This window comes from Vanessa atalanta, chromosome 30, assembly GCF_905147765.1.
Source record: "Vanessa atalanta chromosome 30, ilVanAtal1.2, whole genome shotgun sequence".
NCBI lineage: Eukaryota > Metazoa > Arthropoda > Insecta > Lepidoptera > Nymphalidae > Vanessa > Vanessa atalanta.
This window is the reverse complement of record NC_061900.1, coordinates 2,944,504-2,967,268: the sequence shown is the minus strand read 5'-3', so window position 1 is coordinate 2,967,268 and position 22,765 is coordinate 2,944,504. Positions and strand designations below refer to the sequence as shown.

At 33.6% G+C, this 22,765-nt stretch overlaps 3 protein-coding genes across 3 annotated transcripts; 1 reads left to right on the top strand and 2 right to left on the bottom strand.

Moving 5' to 3' along the window:
- Nucleotides 1-256: 256 nt before the first annotated feature.
- LOC125075204 (protein MEMO1) lies at nucleotides 257-11,019 on the bottom strand. Its single transcript, XM_047686845.1, has 9 exons — nucleotides 10,783-11,019; nucleotides 7,827-7,908; nucleotides 7,178-7,246; nucleotides 5,986-6,098; nucleotides 5,073-5,184; nucleotides 4,046-4,111; nucleotides 3,579-3,732; nucleotides 2,619-2,723; nucleotides 257-1,925 (listed from the first exon to the last, which is right to left on the bottom strand). The coding sequence occupies exons 1-9, from the start codon at nucleotides 10,829-10,831 to the stop codon at nucleotides 1,791-1,793; spliced, it is 885 nt and encodes a 294-aa protein (XP_047542801.1). The 5' UTR covers nucleotides 10,832-11,019; the 3' UTR covers nucleotides 257-1,790.
- On the bottom strand, nucleotides 8,652-10,169 carry LOC125075205. The gene is made up of 2 exons (XM_047686846.1): nucleotides 9,659-10,169; nucleotides 8,652-9,115 (listed from the first exon to the last, which is right to left on the bottom strand). The coding sequence occupies exons 1-2, from the start codon at nucleotides 10,084-10,086 to the stop codon at nucleotides 8,704-8,706; spliced, it is 840 nt and encodes a 279-aa protein (XP_047542802.1). The 5' UTR covers nucleotides 10,087-10,169; the 3' UTR covers nucleotides 8,652-8,703.
- A 1,228-nt stretch (nucleotides 11,020-12,247) lies between the features above and the next one.
- On the top strand, nucleotides 12,248-22,425 carry LOC125075197 (ferrochelatase, mitochondrial). Its single transcript, XM_047686838.1, has 10 exons — nucleotides 12,248-12,480; nucleotides 15,168-15,292; nucleotides 15,732-15,897; nucleotides 17,375-17,492; nucleotides 18,123-18,224; nucleotides 19,406-19,568; nucleotides 20,572-20,727; nucleotides 21,181-21,297; nucleotides 21,755-21,882; nucleotides 22,294-22,425. The coding sequence occupies exons 1-10, from the start codon at nucleotides 12,465-12,467 to the stop codon at nucleotides 22,394-22,396; spliced, it is 1,194 nt and encodes a 397-aa protein (XP_047542794.1). The 5' UTR covers nucleotides 12,248-12,464; the 3' UTR covers nucleotides 22,397-22,425.
- The last annotated feature ends 340 nt before the right edge of the window (nucleotides 22,426-22,765 follow it).

Here is a 22,765-nt window from a genome sequence, read left to right as displayed (position 1 = left end):
TATTTATGTACTTAGATCATTAAATTCCTTACGAATTAGCTTATTTAAATAGCATTTTATTTTATATAAGTAGAAAAAATGGTATTTTGAGTCAGTCGGTTTATGATTTGATTTTATTTTACAAAAAATTATGCTTTTTATTTTTTAACAATTTTTACCAGATTAAAAATAAAAAAAGGATTATATAAAAAATATTGCACAGATAATATATATTTATAATTATGAGTAACACTATGTTAACTGCTATTATTATGACAATTACAAAGAAAACATTGCCATAGAGTAATTGTCGTAGAGAGAAAACATAAACGAGTTTTATTATTAATAGATGCCAAATTTATATCGTCTGTCGATAGTAGGAAAAAAAATTATAACGCCAAAATGTAGAAAAGTATTTTTTAAAGATTATTATGGTAACATTACAAATGTGAAAGTAACTCTATCTGCTGCGTTTTCAAGGCGAAACTACTGAACCGAATTTGATGAAATTTTGTATGGAAAAGCTTGAACTTCATGTACATAGGCTTTTTTATTCGAACACTGTTATGTTTAACTATAAACACGTTACGAATTATACAAAATATTTTTAGTGTTGCTACTTTATATGGAAACAACACCGATTCCGTTAAGTCTTAACAACCAACCCCTTAAACAAAAGTTCTCGTAAAAGCCTACTTAAATACATTTAAATTACATTTTGATTTAAAGCAAAAATACTAATTTCGCTTGAACTAAATGGTCATCCGAAAGAAGTATTTTAATTTTATTTTTGTCTAAATTCACTTCACTTCTCACGATTACAACTTGACGCTTTAGCTTTTATTGCCTTCCACAGACAATATTATAAAATAATTTCTAATTTTAATTAAAAAAAAATGAAACTAAATGCTTTTTTAAACACATATCAACTATGTTTAGTGATTATTGTTAACATCGACATCTCTCTTTCTGAGACAATTGGTTTTATATACGGAAGAAAGAGACAGCATAGTATAACCACCTCCACCCCTAAAAAACATTCGTACATATAACAAATTATAATTGAATTAATTTTTATTTCTTCATCGTTATATATAGAAGTATTCTGTATGTGTGTACATACAAAAAACTCCTAAATCATTTAAGCAATTTCGATAATTTTTTTGTGTGGAACTGAATGGGTCCCTTGGGTTTGTATTGGACCCGGTAGGTGGCGCTGAAATAGGGTAGTGAATACAATTCTTATTTCACCCGGACGAAGACGGGACGGGCAGCTACTTAATAAATATGAATGTTATTAATTCTACGAAATATTCTTTAGTGTTGCTACTTTATATGGAAATTTAATTTGAGGGCTACAACACCGATTTCGTTATAAATCTCTATATTAAATTATGTATTTGATTTTATTTTTTATAATATAGTTAGGTAAACGGGTTTATAGACTAGCTGATGGTAAGTGGTCTCTGGCGCTGTTAGAAATAATAATAATTCCATATATCACCAATGCCACGGTGCCTGTAGTACCCGTTGATATCGGTGAGTGAGCCAGTGTAACTACAGGCACGAAGGACATAACAGTCCCAACGTTGCTTGCATTGACGATGTTAAGGATTGGTTAATATTTCTTACATACATGAGCACCTACTTACAATCAAGACGTTCCATTTAACAGTTCACCGAACTATTTAAATAAAAAAAATAATTAAAACCAACACAAAACGCCAATTTACCATTTGTGGACATACAGCTTAATAAAACACAAAAAAAAATGAAAATCGGGACGCCGGTGATCTAAAATATCGGGACATCTATTCGAACACCAGCGAAGCGCTCGCGTACGACACCGAGGAGTCCTGCATGTTCATACACTGGGACGACTGGGCGTACTTCAAAAACTTCAGTGACATCGAAGGACTGGACTGGCTCTGTAGTTTTGCTATAGCCTGGAAACACATAACATACAGATTCCTTACGTAGTTTCTAATGAATAATAACCCAACTTGTGAGTGAGCCAGTAATCACAGGCACAAGGGACATAACATCTTAGTTCCCAAGGTTGGTGGCGCATTGGTGATGTAAGGAATGGTTAATATTTCTTACAGCGCCTTTGTCTATGTGCGGTGGTGACCACTTACCATCAGGCCCATATTCTCGTCCACCATACAAAGCCATAAAAAAAAAATCCGCCATGACAGGCAATAATACCGTTCAGCTAAATGTGGATACTCTATTCCAACCATAACTGGAAAAAAGCCAAATAAACAACATTTGACAGGAAATCGACGCGACATCATTGGTCGAGAGCTTGGTTAATCTATGATATTCACTATGGATTTGCGAAAAAATTGCTTTTCGAACGTCGACGAAACTGTTGTCGGAATTTTGGAAGTAAAATTAAAGTGGAAATAAGTGGTTAAGTGTAATAGTGTTGTATTATAAATAAAGATATAATAATCATAAACTACTATTAGTGTCTGTTTTGTACACATGTGTGAGTTATATTATTGTTTAATAAACATATACGTAACATATGTGTGTGTGTTACTTTGCTTGTATGCGTGTACGTAGGCGACTGCGTGCGTACAAACGTTTATGCGTGTGCGTGTGCATATCGTATAATATAATTATAAAATTACCTGTAAAAGAATTCCAATCGGATGTCTACCGCATATAGTGTTGCCATACTTTACTAAATAATCCGTGAAGGCGTGTGGGTCCATTTTCTCTATGATATCCATCCCCTGAAAAAATACATTTTACATGAGCGAATGAAACGTTAACACAAATATATTTAGAATAATCTTTCTTCTCAGAGCAAGGTATCCTTTTTTATAACAAAATTCCGCAGATATTTTTAATTATGCCGATTCATACATTCAAATAATTTGTAAAATTTACATTATTAAAAAAATCATATTATTCCATACAAGATTATATAGTCTTACAAGAACTACCCTCTCCTCAGCCCGGACCGAGCGGAATCACATAAATACGGCAGAGCGATTAGTAACGGGTTTAAGGGCGCATTTTCATTGGCCGAGAAGGCCCGCATTCGGGGTGCGGGAGATTTCTGTAACGCATGCCATAGGGCCCGCAAAGAGTTTATCGTTTTCACTGGTCGTCAGAGCCCGCATACGGGGTGCGGGTGATTTCTATAACGCATATATAAATATCAATATATGAATGCGGATATCACCCGCACACGTTTAATCGACCGAGTTATCGACCAGTGGATTTCATTGGTTGTTAGCTCGCATGCGGGTACTCCCCGCATTCGGGCTAACTACCGACTTATCGACCAATGAAAATGCGCCTTAATGTTCGGTTGTCTCTCGGTCGATTAGGTTCGAGTCTGTTCGTATCGGTCGTGATATTTACTATTCTTATATACTTATTAACTGTTAACTGTGTTGCAATATTTTTTGATTAGTTAGTTGACTAATGTTATATACTGACGGTAATTGTGTTCGATTATAAATAAATAAACAAGTATAGGTTAGCCACTCGTGTTATTTTTTTTATTTAATTAATCTTAGGGTTTTTTAGAATAGATTAGAGAAATGCTTATATTTACTACTTATATATAAAATTCATACCTGTCTGTCCAGCCACTCGATGCTCTGGTGAATCTGTCCCCTGGAGGAGTCACGCCACGTGTATCTGAACCTCGGACCCCAGTGACAGAAGTCGGACGATATGACGATTAAATTCTGAGGGTCAGCCAAGTAAGGAGCTAGGATTGATCCGTACCTGTTGATAAAAAAAATGGAATTTAAATTTGTGGTGTCCGTATAACACCCCCCTCCCCCTATCTCAATCCGTATGTGAACATTTGTCAAATCTTATAAAGGCAATATCATTATTATTTAAAATATATCCTCAATAAAGAAACACAGGTGAACTATTGTCTCGGTGTGTGTACGCTTGAACTGAACGTCATACTTTACTCGTGTGCGTGTGCTTGTTTGCCACTATTTTTTTTTTTACAGTTCATCTCGACATAAATAGTCAAAGGTGGTTAAATCAACATTTTCATGAATTTAAATATAAATAATCTACTCACATGGCCTCCTTCTTTGGTGTCAGCGATCCAACCAGGATTGGTATGATCGTAAAACCATCCTTATATCTGAAACATAAATTCATTATACAAAACTTAATCACTCACGTCAGAGGCAGTTCTTAAATCTATAATAATTGAAATATTTTTGCATTGCCTAACTGAAATAACTACTAAGACAACATACATAGGACTTATACCAGAAGATGGGAGTTGGGATGTATTTCGGAGGCTTTAGTATTGATGGGGTACATGTCAGTCACCTCCACGTGGTGTACCCTGGGCCGGCTTGAGCTTGTTCGTCGGCCACGGCTAAGACTGGCGGAAGGGATGCCGCGGGGCTGCTCCTGGTACGTCCCTGATCGGCGTCAGGGCGGACCATGTGAATGGCCTCGTTGGCTAGGAGGGAGTGGGAGGGCTCGCTACTCGCGCCTCCCAGGTGCTTTACACCGGCGGTCAGCGGCGGAGCCTACCTACTTATCCGCCGCAGGGCGTCAGCTTCGTTGACGCCCTGCCTCCAGTGGCAGACTCGGGGGAGTTCGCCACATTCCAACGTGGAGGATGAGGGGGAAAGGGCGCACTAGGCGCGCTTTCCATGAATATTCAGCCACCTTACGGCGACTACCGCTGGTGGGGTCGCGGTTGCATGCCCTTGGCGATCCCGTGACCTCACCACTCGGCAGCATGGTGGATACCCGAGGACGGTTTTAGTGGGTAGGACAGAGCATTAGCATTAGCGTGCCCTGGCACGGTGCATTAGATCAAGGTTGAGTCCCACATACCCGTTCCGGTCCCCCGACCGGGCGGCATTCGTAAATGCATTTCCTCGTCGTAAAAAAAAAAAAGTTTTAGTATTGATATATACTCTATTCCAACCATAAGAGTAAGAAGGCTACACTTTTTTACTTCACGCTTGATGACTAACCCCTAAAACGCGAGCGAATTGGACCAGTATAGAAGTTACAAGAACACAAACGAACACACCGACGATTATATATATATACATACATATAAACATGTACAAACTCACTCTTCCATAACTTTGGCTATATACGGCAGGTGCATTTCGATCGAATGTTCGTCCTCGTCCGTCTGTGCGTCCATCCACTCGAATTGTCTCGTCGCTTCGAGTTCGGCGTAAACTGAAATTTTAAATAATTTCTATTAAAGCATCTGTATTTAAATATGTTAAATGATTTATAATGAGATACCATTATAATTAATTTTTTTTTCAGTATCGCCTCCACGCAAAACCATTTAACGTAGAGGTACAGGTATTCAGAAAGTACGTATCCGCCTCGCAGAGGACCACATATGTTTTGTAAAGTGAATCTAGCTTAATCACGTTTTCCACCACCAAAAAGCAAGACTTAGTATTGTTTTTTAGATTTCCGTAGCCAAATGGCAAAAAACGGAATCCTTATTGATTCGTCATGTCTGTCTGTCTGTCCGTCCGTATGTCACAGATACTTTTTTCCGAAACTATAAGAACTATACCGTTGAAACTTGGTAAGTAGATGTTTTCTGTGAACCGCATTAAGTTTTTCACACAAAAATAGATAATTAAAAAAAAATGGGAATTGGGCGTTCCCCATACTTAGAACTGAAACTCAAAAAAATTTTTTCATCATATACGTGTGGCGGTATCTATGGATGGGTCTTCAAAAAAATCCTTCAAAAGGTTTATAATATCATTTTTTGTGTCGTAATTCTAGAAGTCCAGATCAGTTACCATCAAAGAGAATATTTATTTTTTAAATAATAGTAGCCTAATATGACCCTAATAACCCTATAAATGACTAATAACATTTCTATTTACCCCTCTTTTTACATCGCTAGGCGGTAAATTTGCTATCAAACTTTATAATTTAAATTAAAAAAAATACCTTCTTAAAACAAAATACTATACAAAATTGTATAAACTCAACTTACTCAATACTTACTCTGTTTGTCAATAGTAAGATCGTAGAGGGGAGTCTGGTACTTATTCATGTAGGACAAAGCGCAGCCCCCCAGCCGGACGTGATGAGAGGGACCGAGGATGAAAATTCGTTTACTGTAAAGGAAATATTTATTTAGACCAACAACAGAACCGAAGTAACTTTGGTATACTGTTTTTTATTGAATTGATAACTACTTAAACCGGGTAAACCGCTTCGTTACGTAACGCGTTACGGCGCCAGTCTGTCTGGCTTCCCTTTCTCTTAGGCACGCGGCAGCGTTAGGCAATATTAATACTAGTATGTACACACACAAAATTCTAATGTACATATTCAAGAATGTAACTAAGAATAAAATAAAAAAAGATTTTATTAATAAATAACTTTTCCTTACATTGTCATATTAATATACATAAAATATAAATTTTTAACTTTGCCGTTTCATAGATTCAAGTCATTTTTAAAAAATACATTAGTTAAGAAGGCATATTATTCGATACAAGATTATATTGATGGTAAAAAAGCGTGGAGTTAATGCTTGTCGACTAACAGGCAGGAGACATGACATACATATATAATTGTATTTAACTAACATGACTGTATTTTTAGACGTTTGCGTTTCTTGCCGGTTCTTCTCGCTAGAATCTACATTCCGAACCGGTTGTAGCTTCACTTTAAATAGTTTGTTAAATGACGATTCAAAAGTGCTCGTAAAAGCCTACTTGAATAAAGTATATTTTGATTTGATTTAATAACGGAGGTTTCTCTCAAGTTAAACAATTTAAATATTAAATAGTTCAACTTAGATTCGTTTAAGTCATCACTTCCGTCGGACGTCCCGAAACGCACATATTTATCGTTTTAATTAACCTTTTCAATGTGCCTTCATGTTCTCATGTACAGACAAACAAAATGATGTACATTTTTTGTTAGACTTATACTCTTGACCTTGAAACGAAAAGGAATTTTCATATATACAAGCCATTTACTAAGTGCATATGTATGTATGTACGGTACATATACCAGAATAACATTTTCAAGATTTTTGTCTCTGGAAAGGCTGGACCGATTTTGACGGGACTTACGCTGGCAGATAGCTGATGTAACTTAGGCTACAACGATAACTTATTTGTTAAATTCAAACGCGAACGAAGTCGCGGTCACAGATAGTATCAATAATATAAACAAAACTTACACGACAACTGGACTTATTTGTCTGTAGGCGAAAGCTGCGCACGCACCGCAATAGGAGTAGCCGGCGTGACTGAAATTTAAATTAAACACACATTAAAATAAATAATCACTTATTGTCAATGGTATGTTACAATTATTATTTTAATTTATAAGAGGAGGAAGCTTTTTTTTTGTTGTATGTTATGATTTTTAACTTTGACATATTTTCAAACACATATTTGCCGCCATCTTGAATATCTTGGAGAAAATTGTAGTCAATATTGATGGCTTTATATCAGCCTTTGTAAGATACAATTATTATAAGTAATTTAATAAATATAATTGAAAAATATATACAAATAGCTTGGGATTTATATCTATCTCTCTCTTTCTCTCTTTGTCAGTCTGTCTGTCTCTCTCTCTCTCTGTCATCACATCGCTTTCGAGCTATTTCAAAATAATAAACAGAAAGTTACATTTGAAAAAAAAAACCGTCAGAATTTTTTTGCGCCGTTGATCCGGATCGTTGGTAGATTTTTAACAGTCAACAAGCAAGTTTGACGCTTTTGAGATTTAACCTTGACTTCGCTATAAATAGGTCCTTGGTGTGTGAGTCATTTGCGTATGTATTATAAATGGCAGGCAGGTTATCTACCTAAAGGTTAACTTACGGCGCAATGATTGCTCTAGCCGGTCCATGGGTGAGGTCGGCCTTCGACAGCCACAGATCCAGCTGTCTTGACAGTTCAGAACCTTAAAACAAAACATGAAAAAATTAATTTTCAATTTAAAATAATATTATGTAATAAATAACAGACAAAAACTGTGATTAAAAATCCCGTTTGAACTCATATTTAAAAAAAAAAAGTTACATCGATCTGTATATTATAGAAAGAAATAGATATTCTTTTCCTAACCATAATGTATAATGATTTATGCCGGTATACTCTAGAGGGTATTCTACTATGTATGAAAAATTACTTTATAATATTAAAAAAAATACATATAATACAAAAGTTCCTAAAGATTCAAGCTTTATCCGAAAATGTCAAGACGTTTTCTATTATATATAAATTGCTCCAAAGTAAAATTTAAATAGAAACACTGAAAATAACAGACGCTTGTACAATGTTACATCGGACGGTAGGGACGCGAATGACGGGCAGTAACTGCTACAAAAATCAATTACAAAAATCCTTATTAAAGATCATTTTTAAGTTATTGTTACGAACGGCCTTTTGGTTGGGTCTCTTTAGCTGGTATAACACTTTTTAGAAAAATGAGTTAAAAAAAATTTGAATTACACATCGCTCCATCGATTGATAAGAAAGTTATAAAGATATATTTTAAAGATATATTATTCATGAACTCTTAGTAGTGCACATTATAGGTAAGTTATTAGCTAATCACTTGAATACGTAAAATCTACTTAATCTTTATCTTTTTTCCTACTTCTAAACTACAAGCAGAGCTAGAAAATAATAAAACTTCCCACATACACCAAAATACTTTAATAACACAACAAATCAAATTAAATCATCACAAATATCAGTCATCATTTTCCATAACCGTCGCGATCCTCTCTGACACATCTTTCAATAATCTTTCACTGAATTTTGGAAATTTCGTTTCAAACTCAGCCTTCAGACTGTCGAGATCAAATCTATCTCTTTCCAACTCTTCTATCGTTGTCTGCGATTTCTCATATTCTTTAAACTTATTTATATTTAAATTTGAATGTTGTTTAATTTGATTTAGTCCTTCGATAGCATCATTGACAGCATCCAGCAGTTGCTTATGACCAGATTCATCGTTGTAACCGAAATCAACATTTTTCGTTTCCAATTTGTCGAGAGCTACTTCTTCTGTTGCAGACAAATCATTCAGAGTGTTCTCAATATTAGAATTATCTGTCATATTGTAAAAGGTTGAACAGTCTCGGTTTTTCAAGTCTAGAAGTCTGAAAATACATAATTTTTTAAATAAAATTGTATTGCAAAAGTTAGTGAACGTCCCACTACTGGGCTACAACTGCCTACCTATACATATTAAATAAAATTCTGACAATTTTATACAACCAAGCATAATCATGTATGTTCAGCGGTGCTTGCCTGGGTTAAACTATACAGCTAACATTTATTCCAATTTAATAATCTAAATCAGGTTAAATGATAAGTTAAAACTAATTTTAGCTAAATCAATACTTTGAACGAGACTGTCTAATTACAAATACAAGAAATATATCAACTTAACAGATATCTTAAGTGGCGTCAATTGGTTTATATATAAACCTAACAGTGTGAGATGGCATCTGCATACAGAAATAATATACATTTTAGATTTATTTCTACAATTTGCTAATTTTTCAAGGTCTTCTTTAATAACAGAGTTTAAAACTAATTGTAAGCACAATTTTAGGTAGGAAAAGTTAGTGGTGCTTAATTTCCTCGTGGTTATCACACAGTTTACTTCTCAGAAGTTTCATTTGCAATAATTTACTCACCGTTTCTGTTCAACAACAAAATTTATATCTTTCAAGCGCCTATTTGTTTTATCTAGCTGGTCCATTGTTTTTTGAAAACGATCCGCCAATTGGGCCATCTGAATGTCCATCTGCGTTTCTTCCCTCTCAATTTTTTCTTCCACGAGACAATCTTCTAACATGGCACGTAAAAATTTTCCATACGCAATTTGACGATATTCCGCATCGAAATCGGGCATAGAAGCTTCCGTTTTGCATATAGTCATATCACCATCACCTATTACTGTCGCGTTTTTATTAATTTTCGGTCTCGAAATTACATTTTTTTCTTTACACGGCAATTGTTTCCGTAACGCGCTAGTTGTTGCCGTAATGCCAGATGAAGCCGTTGAAGGACGCTTCGATCGAATATTTCTGGACGGTGGAGCAAAAGTCTTGTTTTTATCCATTATAAATATACGAAATCGTCTTTTAAATGTAAAGAATTTACAAAACAATTATTGTTTATAAATTAAATCACCGTTGACAGATGTTTAAATAAGTGTCATGGCGACGAACTACGTTCCAGATACTCAATTTTTAATTTATTTTCACAAAATGAAAAATAAGAATAAAGATTATGTAGAGCATTTATTAGATTAAAAAGAAAAAACATAATAATAAAATACTCGTATTAAGATAACTTTTTAAAAATTAAAATGTCATTAATCAACATAAGTTTATTTCTGAACGATCATGAAATAAGTCAACGTCATGTCCATTTTTAGGAGTTCAATAGTGAGATATATATTTTATTTTAAATTAAATATAGACATTTAAATTATGACAAAATTCTTCTATAATATTGTGGTGGACATTAATATTTAAGCTCTACTTTATTCATGAGATGTTGTTTTTAATATTGACTTAATATGATGATAAAAAATAAACACAATTTTTATAATTTAATGCAGGTATTAGAAAGCTTTGTCAATGCAAACAAAAGTTATTATTAAATATAACCTTAAATACTTTTTTAACCTTATAACAACAAAAGTCAATTGAAACAGGTAAAAACTTAACTGAATTTTATTGATATGTAATTATGGATTGTTTTAAATGTGTTTGAACTTCCTTTGTTTATTAAAATATAATATTTCACATACCATTTTCCGTATACCAGCTACCAGCGTGCGATGCATTCCGACAAGTCATTTTTATTTAACACACTTATTTGTTTAAAAAGCAATACAAAATAAAGTTACTCCACAAATCCACAACACAAATTAATTCTATGCTTAATGGCTTTCAAGTATCTTTAGCCAAGAAGCACAGATTATCAATTGTCATTGGCTCACTTTCATTTCACAATCTCAAAAAATATCGCTTTGCTTTGGTCATTGGTGTAGGTCTTTGACGTCGAATTATGTACCTACCTACACAAAACAATAATACATTAAAAGTTGCATAGACAAACAATTACAATTTTTATCTTAAGTCAACACTACAAAGGGCAACCAAAAATAAATACTAATATCTAACCTTGGGTCAAAAATTGAACGATAATATTGAAAATTATAATTCGTAAATACGTTAAGTGAAGTAAAAAAACTAAAAATTTAAGAATAAATTTATCAATTTAAATTTAATTTTCTGTAAATATCTTAAACAATTCTGTGATTTCCAAAGTTTGGGAGGGTTTCCAAACATTACCGTTAAACTAAATTATATAAATACGAACCAAAATAAAGCGTCAATAAAATTTACGTACTGATTGACCTCATTTATAATTATTCTAAGTTAAATAAAAATGTTAAAATTATTCTAAGTTAAATAAAAATTATTTTTAAAGTTGTTGCTTAAAATATTTAATTAATTCGTCACTTTTAAATCATATTCGAAATTCATCCTCGTTCGATAAGTCTTAAAGTCAGTACCACAGCTTAACTTAGTAGAGAGTAAATGATTTTTAAGATTTTTTTTTATGATATAGGTAAACGGACGGAATAATAATATGCCTTGTAGTCACTCCTACCCATAGACATTGGCGCTGTAAGAAATATTAACTATTTCTTATATTGCGAATTGCGAACGCACCACCAACCTTGGGAACTAAGATGTAATGTCCCTTTTGCCTGTGGGTCATTCACCCTTTAAACCAGAATACAACAATATTAAGTTTACTAATTTGGCGGATGATTTAATAATATTAATTAAATATGCCGTAAGTATTACACAACAAGATTAACAAGTATTAAAAACAATTACTGAAAACTCAAAACAGTCTTTATTACAGTTATTAATACACCGTGAAGAGTTTAGGATTTTAATATTGTTAATCATCCAACATTCATCAATTATCCAAATTTTTTTAATAAGATTTGCAACTGTTGCTATCAAATATTTGTTTGTTGTGATGGATGTTGCAGTCGAAAAATCAGTATTATGGAGTATTACGCCACTGCATAGGTTTATATTGATACTGATTTATGTTTTTTTGATTTAATTTGATATCAATCCGCAACAAATATTTATCCGCAATTTCGATAAAAAACTGGTTATGTTTATGGTTAATTTATGTCATTTTACCGAAAAACTGTCAGAATTGATACGAGCCTGATTTCTGACATTTAGAAATTTAATATATCAAGTCGGTGAACTAAGCAAGGAACTCACCTCAGTGATGTTACAAAATTGTTCCGAATTGTGTAAACTTTGACATAGAAATTAGTTTATTTAAATATTTTAAGTACCTCGCTATTGTATTTATTTAAATTAAAGTGTTTTGATATCAAATTTATTAAGAAAAAATATTCAAATACTTTTAAAATATAAATCAAATATTACGATGCTGACCTCAATGTGTAAGTTTTTGACTTTTATTTATATATTTTTTTAATTATACAGCAATTGCTTACATTAAGAAAGAAATGTAGACTATAAAACATTTTATTTTAGCTATAAAAGTTATAATATTAGTTTATGAATACTACATTAACGACAATGACTTTACAAAATATGTAAAAAAAAAAAATAGTGTAGATATTGTTACAAAAAAAAAACTTTTTCTTTTAAAAAAACATTTATCTTTAATTATAATTGACTTTGATGTCCTTTGTCATTTTAAACAACCCCAAAAAAGAAAATATTCAAAAAGCTTTTTCTTTTTTTATGCATAATATAGTAAAAATAATGAATACCACACTCAATATGTATTTATACATAAATTGGCTCATATGTACTTTTTTAAAATATTTAAAAGTTTCAATAAAAAACAGAAAAATAATAATGTTGATATTAAAATTAACAAGAACCTTGATACAACTTTTACTTATATAAAAATCGAGTTTGAAAAATTAAAATTTCATTATTAACCATGTATATTTAGTACAATGAAAGTTTTGTACAAAAAATAAGTATATATTAAATTAAATAATCATTCAATAATGTTTTTATTTTAGCCTTAACCTCAGTGTCAAGATATAAATGTAAAGAAAAAAAAAAATTGCTTTGGATGTAATAAAAAAATAAAAAAAAATATATTTCTATGATTAATATCAATAAATATAATTAATATTAATTATATACATAACAAAGAAAAAATATTTTAAAATCAATGCTTAAAATAAATCACTTGGCAATGGTGCATGAAATGAAATTGTAATCATTTAACGATCATTTACAATGTTAAGAGATATGTATTTATTAATCATTTATACTGCTTTTAGAGATTACAAAGTATTTAAATTGTAATATTGTATGGAATCTGAATGGCTACGCTAATTATACAATCATGACATTGGATTATTTCTGATCATAATTTATAAATGTGAATTCAAAAACTGTTGCCAGTTGTTGCGTCAGCCATCATGTATTTAATCTGAAACTCACGTAAAATAAGCATTATTAGTGAAAAAATTTAATAGTATGAAATAAAATGATACATTATATTTTAAAATATATAAATATAAATTATTAACACATAATTTTTGTTTGTCACATGTATTTATTTTTATATTTTCATAGGCAGGCTGACAGGCCAATCGGTAACCCGATGGTTAGTGGTCACCACCTCCCATAGACATTGCTGTGGAAAATACTAACCACTCGCTAATGCTTCACCAACCTTGAGAAATAAGATGTTACTTTCTTTGGACCTGAAATAACATTTAGTATTGTGCTGTGCGGGATGGTAGCTTCCCAGACAGGGTGTCCGCCTTACCATTCAGTAGGACTTTGTGCAAACCCATATTCGACGTTGGATTGAACCAAGTACATAAATTTGTTTGTCTTATTCGGAAACGATTAAAAACTAAGAAATTTACATCATCTTTCAATAGATAATATCTGATTATATTATAAAAAACTCTAGTAATTTGATTTGCATTTACTCATGATTTTGTATTCGCTTTTGTTGCTGCGCTATAATCTTCTGCAAGCTCCATTTGGTTTTTTCATTTATAATCTGTGTAGCTTATCATAGATTGATATATCTGCATAAAATCGCTTTACAAAACTTTACGCTTGACACTCACCAAACTTCACGACCAAATTGGGTGTTTGTGGTACCGTCGTCACTTCTGATTTTTCATAACACAAGTGCTTTAGCTACTTACATTGGGATCAGAGTAATGTATGTGATGTTGTACAATATTATATTATTATATACATAATAATAATAAAAGTAAATCCATCATGTAATATCGTTTCGTTGCGTTTCATACTACTCTACTATATAGTGTGCGTGTACTTAAGTGTCAACTGTTGCCGCTCTTTTATTTTTTTTCGAACGCGTAACCATCGATAGTCTTTATAGACATAAATAATCAAAGGTAGTAATAAATTCATCTTTATCGAAAGTTTTTTTTTTATTTTGTCGTGTTATAGAAATACCGGGCAACGCGTGGAAATAATATGAGTAATGAATACCCGTTTATAGTATGGAACAATACGATAAGTGATAAGAATGTTGCACTAGTGTTCTTTAATATTATGCAAGTTTTTTTTTTATAATTGCTTCAAAACGATAATAATTTATCAAGGTATAATTAATGGATAACCTTTTGCGTGTGTTTTTTTCTCTTGATTGGTGGAGTTGCGGTAACTAATCGAACTTTTTTTTATACCTATTATTGGTTTAAAAAAAAATAATATTGTTGATTTTTCGGTGCGGTGTAGATGATTTTTGTTTTAATTCATTATCATGTCGACATCTCTCTCCGCCGCCGATTTCTAGTTTCTTGTGTGTGTGTCGCATATAAAAATATATTTCATGAACGAAATTATGTTTTATAATATAAACTGCAATGAAGTATATAAAATAAGCGTCACGTCCACATAAGTCAGTAGAGATCAGCTGCGAAGATGAGAAATGACTGCATACGTGTAGGCTTCCCATTGTGCGCCCATAAACATTTTACGTCAAATTATAGAAACATTGTTTTTTAAATTTATAACATTAATTTTATAGACTCAAATACTATACCTTTCCACAAGATTGGTGCGACGATTTTGCGTAATTGTAAATTTAATCGATACATTTCTTTTTAAGATCGACACAACTCAAGAATTGCATCAAGATGGATGAATCGCGTTCGGTTAATGAGTCAAAGCGTGGAGAATCCAAAGACAGCTATCATTATGTTAAATATGGGGGGACCAAAGACTACAGATCAGGTACGTTTAGGTAGGATAGAAATAGTTTGAAAATGAGACATTATTTCTCGTAAAAAGTTAAAATTTAAAATTGTTTGTTGTGGGCTAACCCTAAGAGATAGACATATACCATCACGGACTTTTTCGAAGACCTTTTTTAAAGTGTACAATACTGTAGTACATTATTTTGATCTATCTCGTAGGGTTCAGCCAGCGTTTGCAATGTAAGCGCAAAAAATGTGTGTTATTTACTAAAATTATCAGCGTTTCTCTACTATATTGTGCATGTATTATACATATAAACCTTCCTCTTGAATCAACCTATCTATTAAAAGAAACCGCATCAAAATCCGTTATGTAATTTTAAAGATCTAAGCATACATAGGGACAGACAGTGGTAAGCGACTTTGTTTTACACAATGTAATTAAGAATTTGTCTATGTGTTTTATTTATTTTCAGGTACCTGACTACCTACTAAGGATAATGACAGACCGCGACATGATACAACTACCGGTGCAGAGCAAACTTGGACCCTGGATAGCCAGCAGACGATCAGAGGAAGTTAAGAAAAAGTACATGGAAATCGGAGGGGGATCCCCTATTTACAAATGGACAGATTTACAAGGTAATTATAGTGTAAGGTGTCAAACTTGACAATTTCACATGCAGATTTTAGACCAATATATATATATATATGATGTAGAGGTAGGGGATGACCAAAGAAACGGTGGATGGACTGTTTGAAAGACGAAATGGTTAGGAAGAATGTTACTTGTGAGATGACGTCCGACAGAGAAGTATGGAAGAAGAAGACATGCTGCGCCGACCCCAAGTAAAATTGGGATAATGGCAGGAGGATGATGATGCGTTAGATATTTACAAAAAAACTTGCGTTCCGTTTTTCATTGTCTACAAAATCGTTTTGTGGTTTCTAATGAACTGGAATTTTGGTACGAAGTTAAAAGAACTTATAGTCAAGTGAAGTGGCAGACGTACGGTTTTATATTATTTCTTATTGTACTGGCTTTTTAATAAACAATTTTCATCATATGACGACCTCCGGGGTCGAGTAGTGTGTAGTCGAAGTAGAAAAAAAAGTTCATTAGTTTTCTATGTTGTCTCGGGTCTGGGTGTTTGTGGTACCGTCGATACTTCTGATTTTCCATAACACAAGTGCTGTAGCTTGTATAATATATAGCGGAAGCAGAACAGAAGAATTCGTGAACTTATTTTAAATATTTCACTGCGTCCGCCTGAAATACGGAAATATCCAACATATCCTATTTTTAAATCGGCCGCCGGAAATAATGCAAGTTGCTATGACGTTTACTACGTTTACTATGTCTTAGAAAAAAAAACCGAGAGAGTATTTTTCGTTATATATTGTGTATTAATTAACAGTCACGATGAAATGACGAAGAATTTTTTAGAATAATTATGGAACAATAAATAAAATTCTGTGTGAATTGAAACTATGAGTTCTATAGATGTTTTGTTAAACTGTATACAATAGAAAGAGGCAGAGAATGAGAGGGAAAGGTCTGGAGGGGACATAACGCTCCTTGCCCGACGATTTCTGCCAGTTAACTCTACTGTAAGCCGAGTTGAAGAACTTCGTTCCAATAACGTTGTTTATTTGTATAATAATTTTAATTGAGTAACATGTCTTCTTCCATACTTTTCTGTCGGACGTCATCTCACAAGTAACGTTCTTTGTAACCATATCGTCTTTCACACAATTCATCCATCGTTTCTTCGATCTACCTCTATAACCATCCACATCCATGCTCAAGACCTTTCTTACAACATGGTCCTCATTCCTCCGCATAACATGCCCATACCATGACAACTTCTCGGTTACCGGTGCCACTTTCAAACTTCCTCTTATGTACTCATTCCTTACTCTATCCATTCGCGTAACAACATTCCTCTCAGCATTCTCATCTCCGCCAAATGCAGTTGTCTTTCAGTCATCCCTTTTGTAGCCCAACACTCTGATCCATATCGAACAGCAGGTCTGACCATGGTCTTAAAGATCTTCCCCTTAAGTTTAAGTTTCCGAAAACTAGTAAGGTATATCAGTTCTAATCTCGTATTCACAGGAAGGCTCCTGACAAAAGCACTGGACCAGATGCTACCAGAATCGGCTCCCCATAAACACTACATAGCGTTCAGATACGTTCCACCGTTCACTGAAGAAGCTTTGAGTGCGGTGGAAAAGTAAGATCTTATAAACATTTGTATATCAAGACACTGCCAAACTCACTTCAACTGGATAGCGGTTTTAATATACCTTCTATTAGTTTTAACAGTTATTGAAATGATTCTGACCAAATCTTAGAGTTACATTTACCACGCGATCTGCTAATAACTACTGCTCTGCTGTATGCACTACTTGGTGGTAGGGCTTTGTGCAAGCACGTCTGGGTAGGTACCACCCACTCATCAGATATTCTACTGCCAAATAACACTACTCTCTCGTATTGTTGTGTCCCGGTTAGAAGGGTGAGTGAGTCAGTGTAATCACAGGCACAAGGGACATAACATCTTAGTTCCTAAGGTTAGTGGCGCATGGGTGATAATAAGTAATGGTTAATATTTCTTACAGCGCCTTTGTCTATGGGGGGTGGTGACCTCTTACCATCAGGTGGCCTAGTATTATTGGTATATTGGTAGTAGTGGTAACGCTTAGTATTATTGTCTTCCGGTTTGAAGGGTGAGTGTTGGTGATGTAAGGAATGGTTGATATTTCTCACAGCGCCAGTGTCTATGGGCGGTGGTGACCACTTACCACCAGGTAGTTCATTTGCCCGTCCGCCTAAATAGACTTTATTTTTACTTTGTTTTCAGAGACGGTGTAGAGAGAGCGATCATATTCTCTCAATATCCGCAGTACAGTTGCGCAACCACCGGCTCGAGTTTAAACGCCATTGCAGATTTTTATAAAGACAGGTACGAATATTGTATTATTTTCTAGTTATAATTAATACTAGATACCCGTCGTTCACACGGGTAGAATAAGGGTCTATATAGTATTTGTAGATTGAAGAGCAAATTGAATGAATTTAATTTCCAACTTGGGATCCCAGCGTGGTGTTATGTAGACAGATAATGTAACTCCGAAATCCTATCGGTAGTTCCTGATAAGCGCGTTGAACTATGGCATCGCCGTCTTCGTAGTGTGTCAATGTTTAACACACTAACAGACAGGACGTACGGACGCTCATCGCGATTTCGTGCGTCATCGGCTTTAACGAGTACAATAAGGGTCTAAGGTAAATCTAAAGATTTTCCAGTAAAACCTAAGATTTTCTGACAGGAGCTGGTAAATGTAAGTATTTATTATAAAGGGACGACTTTTTCGGACTTTTACTATTCCAACCTAACCTAACCCAACATGTAAATTCTAAGATTTACCAAGTGAATGATGGTAATTTTATGGACATTTACCATTCATTATCGGTAAAGCTTAGATTTTACTGGAAAATCATAAGATTTACCGTAGTTCGAGCTTTAACAGTGACATATATATATAACTTTTGGATTGTAGAACAAACTTAAAAATACTTGTTTGGAAAGTTGAAATTCTCGGCTTTTCTCAACTATAATATGCATGTATTATACATATAAGCCTTCCTCTTTAATCGCTCTGTTCGTTGTCGAAAACTGCATTAAAATGCGTTGCGTAGTTTAAAAGATCCAAGCGTACAGACGGGAAGCGACTGTTTTATACTACGTGGAAATTGCCTACAACATTGTTTTAATTGAACAATAATTAATTAAAGATATATAATAATTTAATCGTTTTAACCACTGGGCCATCTCGGCGTGCATCTTAACCGATGATTTCGGGTTCAAACCCAGGCAAGCACCACTGAATTTTCATGTGCTTAATTTGTGTTTATAATTCATCTCGTGCTCGGCGGTGAAGTAAAACATCGCGAGGAAACCTGCATGTGTCTAATTTCAACGAAATTCTGTCACATGTGTTTTCCACCAACCCGCATTGGAGCAGCGTCGTGGAATATGATCCAAAGCTTCTCCTCAAAGGGAGAGGAGGCCTTTAGCCCAGCAGTGGGAAATTTACGGGCTGCTAATGTATATAATATATAAAATATATATTTTATTTTCAGATCATTGCCAAAAATTAAATTCTCACTGATAGAACGATGGGCGACGAATATAAATTTAGCGAAAGTGTTCGCGGAAAGGATCAAGGATAAACTGCAATTGTTTGACGAAAAAATACGAGATCAAGTACTAATCATGTTCACCGCGCACAGTTTGCCGTTAAAGGTAAGCATACACGTTAAATTTGCGGCTTTAAACTCACGAAATTTATTAAACTTTACCGCCTGGAATAGTGTATTTAAAAAAAAATCTTTTCTTGGGACTATCCCAAAAATGCATCAAAATCTCAGCTATGAAACCGTAACAGAAAGACTTAATTTCGTATTTAATATTAGTATGGATTCAAATTACAGGACGAGTAACGATCAATAAATAACTTTTATAATGTATTGACGACGAATTCATGTTGGACTTGCGTAAAAAGTCGGCGAAATTTTTGTCGGAACTTTGGATGTAAATTTAAATTGCATATATAATATATACCCAATTACAATCGAAGTAGTATCTTTAACGAATCTTAGATATCTATCTATATAGATTAAGTTAGACCCGTCTCAAGCTATGTTGGGTCCCTTTTGGTAGATATTTACTACCATGTACAAATAATTTGCTTATGGTCAGGCCTTAAGTATAGTTTCAAATAAACGATGCGGTAATTTTCGTTAATTCGTAGGAATCTGATTGGTTGTATAATCTTATGGCCATTTTATAATATATCTTTTTCTATCACGGAGAGCTACTTTTCATATCGACTATCGTCAATAGCCTTTTTTGATAAATATATTAGTAATTTCTTACAAATATATCATTTTCGATAGTATAAATAGCAGTCAACGTGAGCACAAACGTGAGAAGGAAATTGTTCGTTCTTCGGGGCCTTCTCAGAATGGGGACTCTGGGCGCGTGCCCCATGTGCCCTATGGTAAAGACGGTAATGGATCTCTTGATGGAGGCCTTAATAATAAATATTTAGATATAATGCGTGTTGCATTCAACTTAACTGCTTATATACATTTTAATTCCAAAGTTCCGATAACAACTTCGCCGATATTTAGACCGACAGAAATCCATAATGAATATCACATAATAATATTTAAGTCTTCTAATGATATAGACATGGGGATTAAATTTTATCACAAATAAAGTGTGTTTGTATAATTTAAAATAGGCGGTATCACGCGGAGACACGTATCCCCACGAGGTCGCAGCGTCCGTATCCGCAACAATGGCGCAGCTCTCCGTCCCCAATCCTCACAGACTCGTGTGGCAGAGCAAAGTCGGACCGTTGCCATGGTTACAACCGTACACAGACGACGCCATAAAGGTATGAAACTGTCTTCTATATACGTGATCTATTTCTATATTCAAGAAACGATTAGTTTCGCTTACGGATAGTAAAATTGTCTAAAGCCGATTCTAATAGCAGGACCTAAACGAATAAACCAGTTTGACCTTGAATACTTTAATCTCATATTAATTATTAATAAATATATAAATAACAATAATACCAAGCAATCGATACATCATTTTGTTTTATTTAAGGCTCCAAAACACTAACTAATTTCATACATACATATATATATATATATATATATATATATCATTGTAAATCTGTTAAACTATGAGAGTTTCTTACCGTTTCTTCTCGCTGGAAGCTGCTTTCCGAAACGGTGGTAGTGTTTAAATATCGACGATTCAAAAACGCTTCATTGTGAAGTTTACTTGAGTAAAATTGATTTGATAATTCAAATAAACAATAATGATTTTCTTTTTTCAGGCGTACGCGAAGCAAGGCGTCAAACATATGATCCTTGTACCGATTGCGTTCGTTAATGAACATATAGAGACATTACACGAACTCGATATAGAATACTGCGATGAAGTCGCTAAAGAGGTAATTATTGAGTACACTTTTCGTCCTCGTGTGATTAGATAAGGGGGTGGTTCGTTTCGGTGATGTCGTCCTATTTCTGTCGCGGATTTTTTAAGGTCTCGGTTACATATGCGACTGTTGGTTTTAATGGGTTCTTAAAAGATTTGGAAATAAAATTGGTGTATTATGTATGTGTAAAAGAACGCAAAAAAAGCGTGGAGTTAATGCTTGTTGACTTCCAGGCAGGAGACACAACATACATATATAATTGTATTTAACTAACGTGACTGTATTTTTAGACGTTTGCGTTTCTTGCCGGTTCTTGTCGGTAGAATCTACATTCCGAACCGGTGGTAGCTTTACTTTAAATAGTTTGTGAAATGACGATTCAAAAGTGCTTGTAAAAGCCTACTTGAATAAAGTATATTTTGATTTTGATTGAAAATTAATTCAATAGTTATAATGATTTTTTTTTCAGGCTGGCATCACTCAGATCGAACGCGCATCAGCTCCTAACGATCATCCGATATTCATAGCTGCAATGGCGGATGTTGTCGCGAAGCATATTAATGATGGTCCGAGCGTGTCGAAACAGTTTCTATCTAGGTAAGATATTAAGAGAACTTTTTATGTGGCTGCAGATTTCGAGATCTCGGCCTTGTTGGGTCAATAAAAAAAGTTATGCGAGTTTTTTTTCTGTGGCGTAAGTAAAACTAGGCGAAACATAACTTCTTACCAACAGTATTTAAAATGGGATATTTACCATGTTTTTTATTTTTATTTGGTGGAGTTCGATATTTCGACATTATCTACGAATGTCTTGTTCACGAGAAAAAAAAACATGGTAAATATTCTGTTTTAAATACGGTTAGTAATAAAAATAACCGTGTTAATTTAAAATCTTATAAGTGTTCTTGTACCGGTCATATATCTCGATTGAAATATTCTAAATTCAAGTTATCACGGTTGAGATTTCAAATTTTTAATGTAAAAAAATAAATAAGATTTTAATTTCAGATGTCCACACTGCGTCAGCCAAAGGTGCAAATCATCGAAGGAGTTCTACAAGAAGTTGTGTTCCACAGATTATAACCAACCGGAGTTGGCAGCTAAAATATAGATAAAACAAATTAAAGTATTACATTAAAATGTATTGTTTTTTATTTTTTTCCGAGGAGTCTTTTTACAGCAGTATTTTAAAAATAATGACAAACTTTTGATGTCAGTTTTATGAACATATTTTTTTCCTACTTTTAACGGTTTTCATACAGACATGGTAACATTGTTTCTCAAAATCAAAGAAATGTATATTCTGACTGAATAAATGAAATTTAACTGACTTAAAAAAAATAAAAAACAATTATTAATATTTATATTAAATTAACAAATTAATTGAAAACAATAAAACTGATATGTCCAAAGCACTCAAACTTCGTTCCCAAGGTAAACCCTAGCTTATAGAATGACACGCGATCTTGTCCCTCTTTTT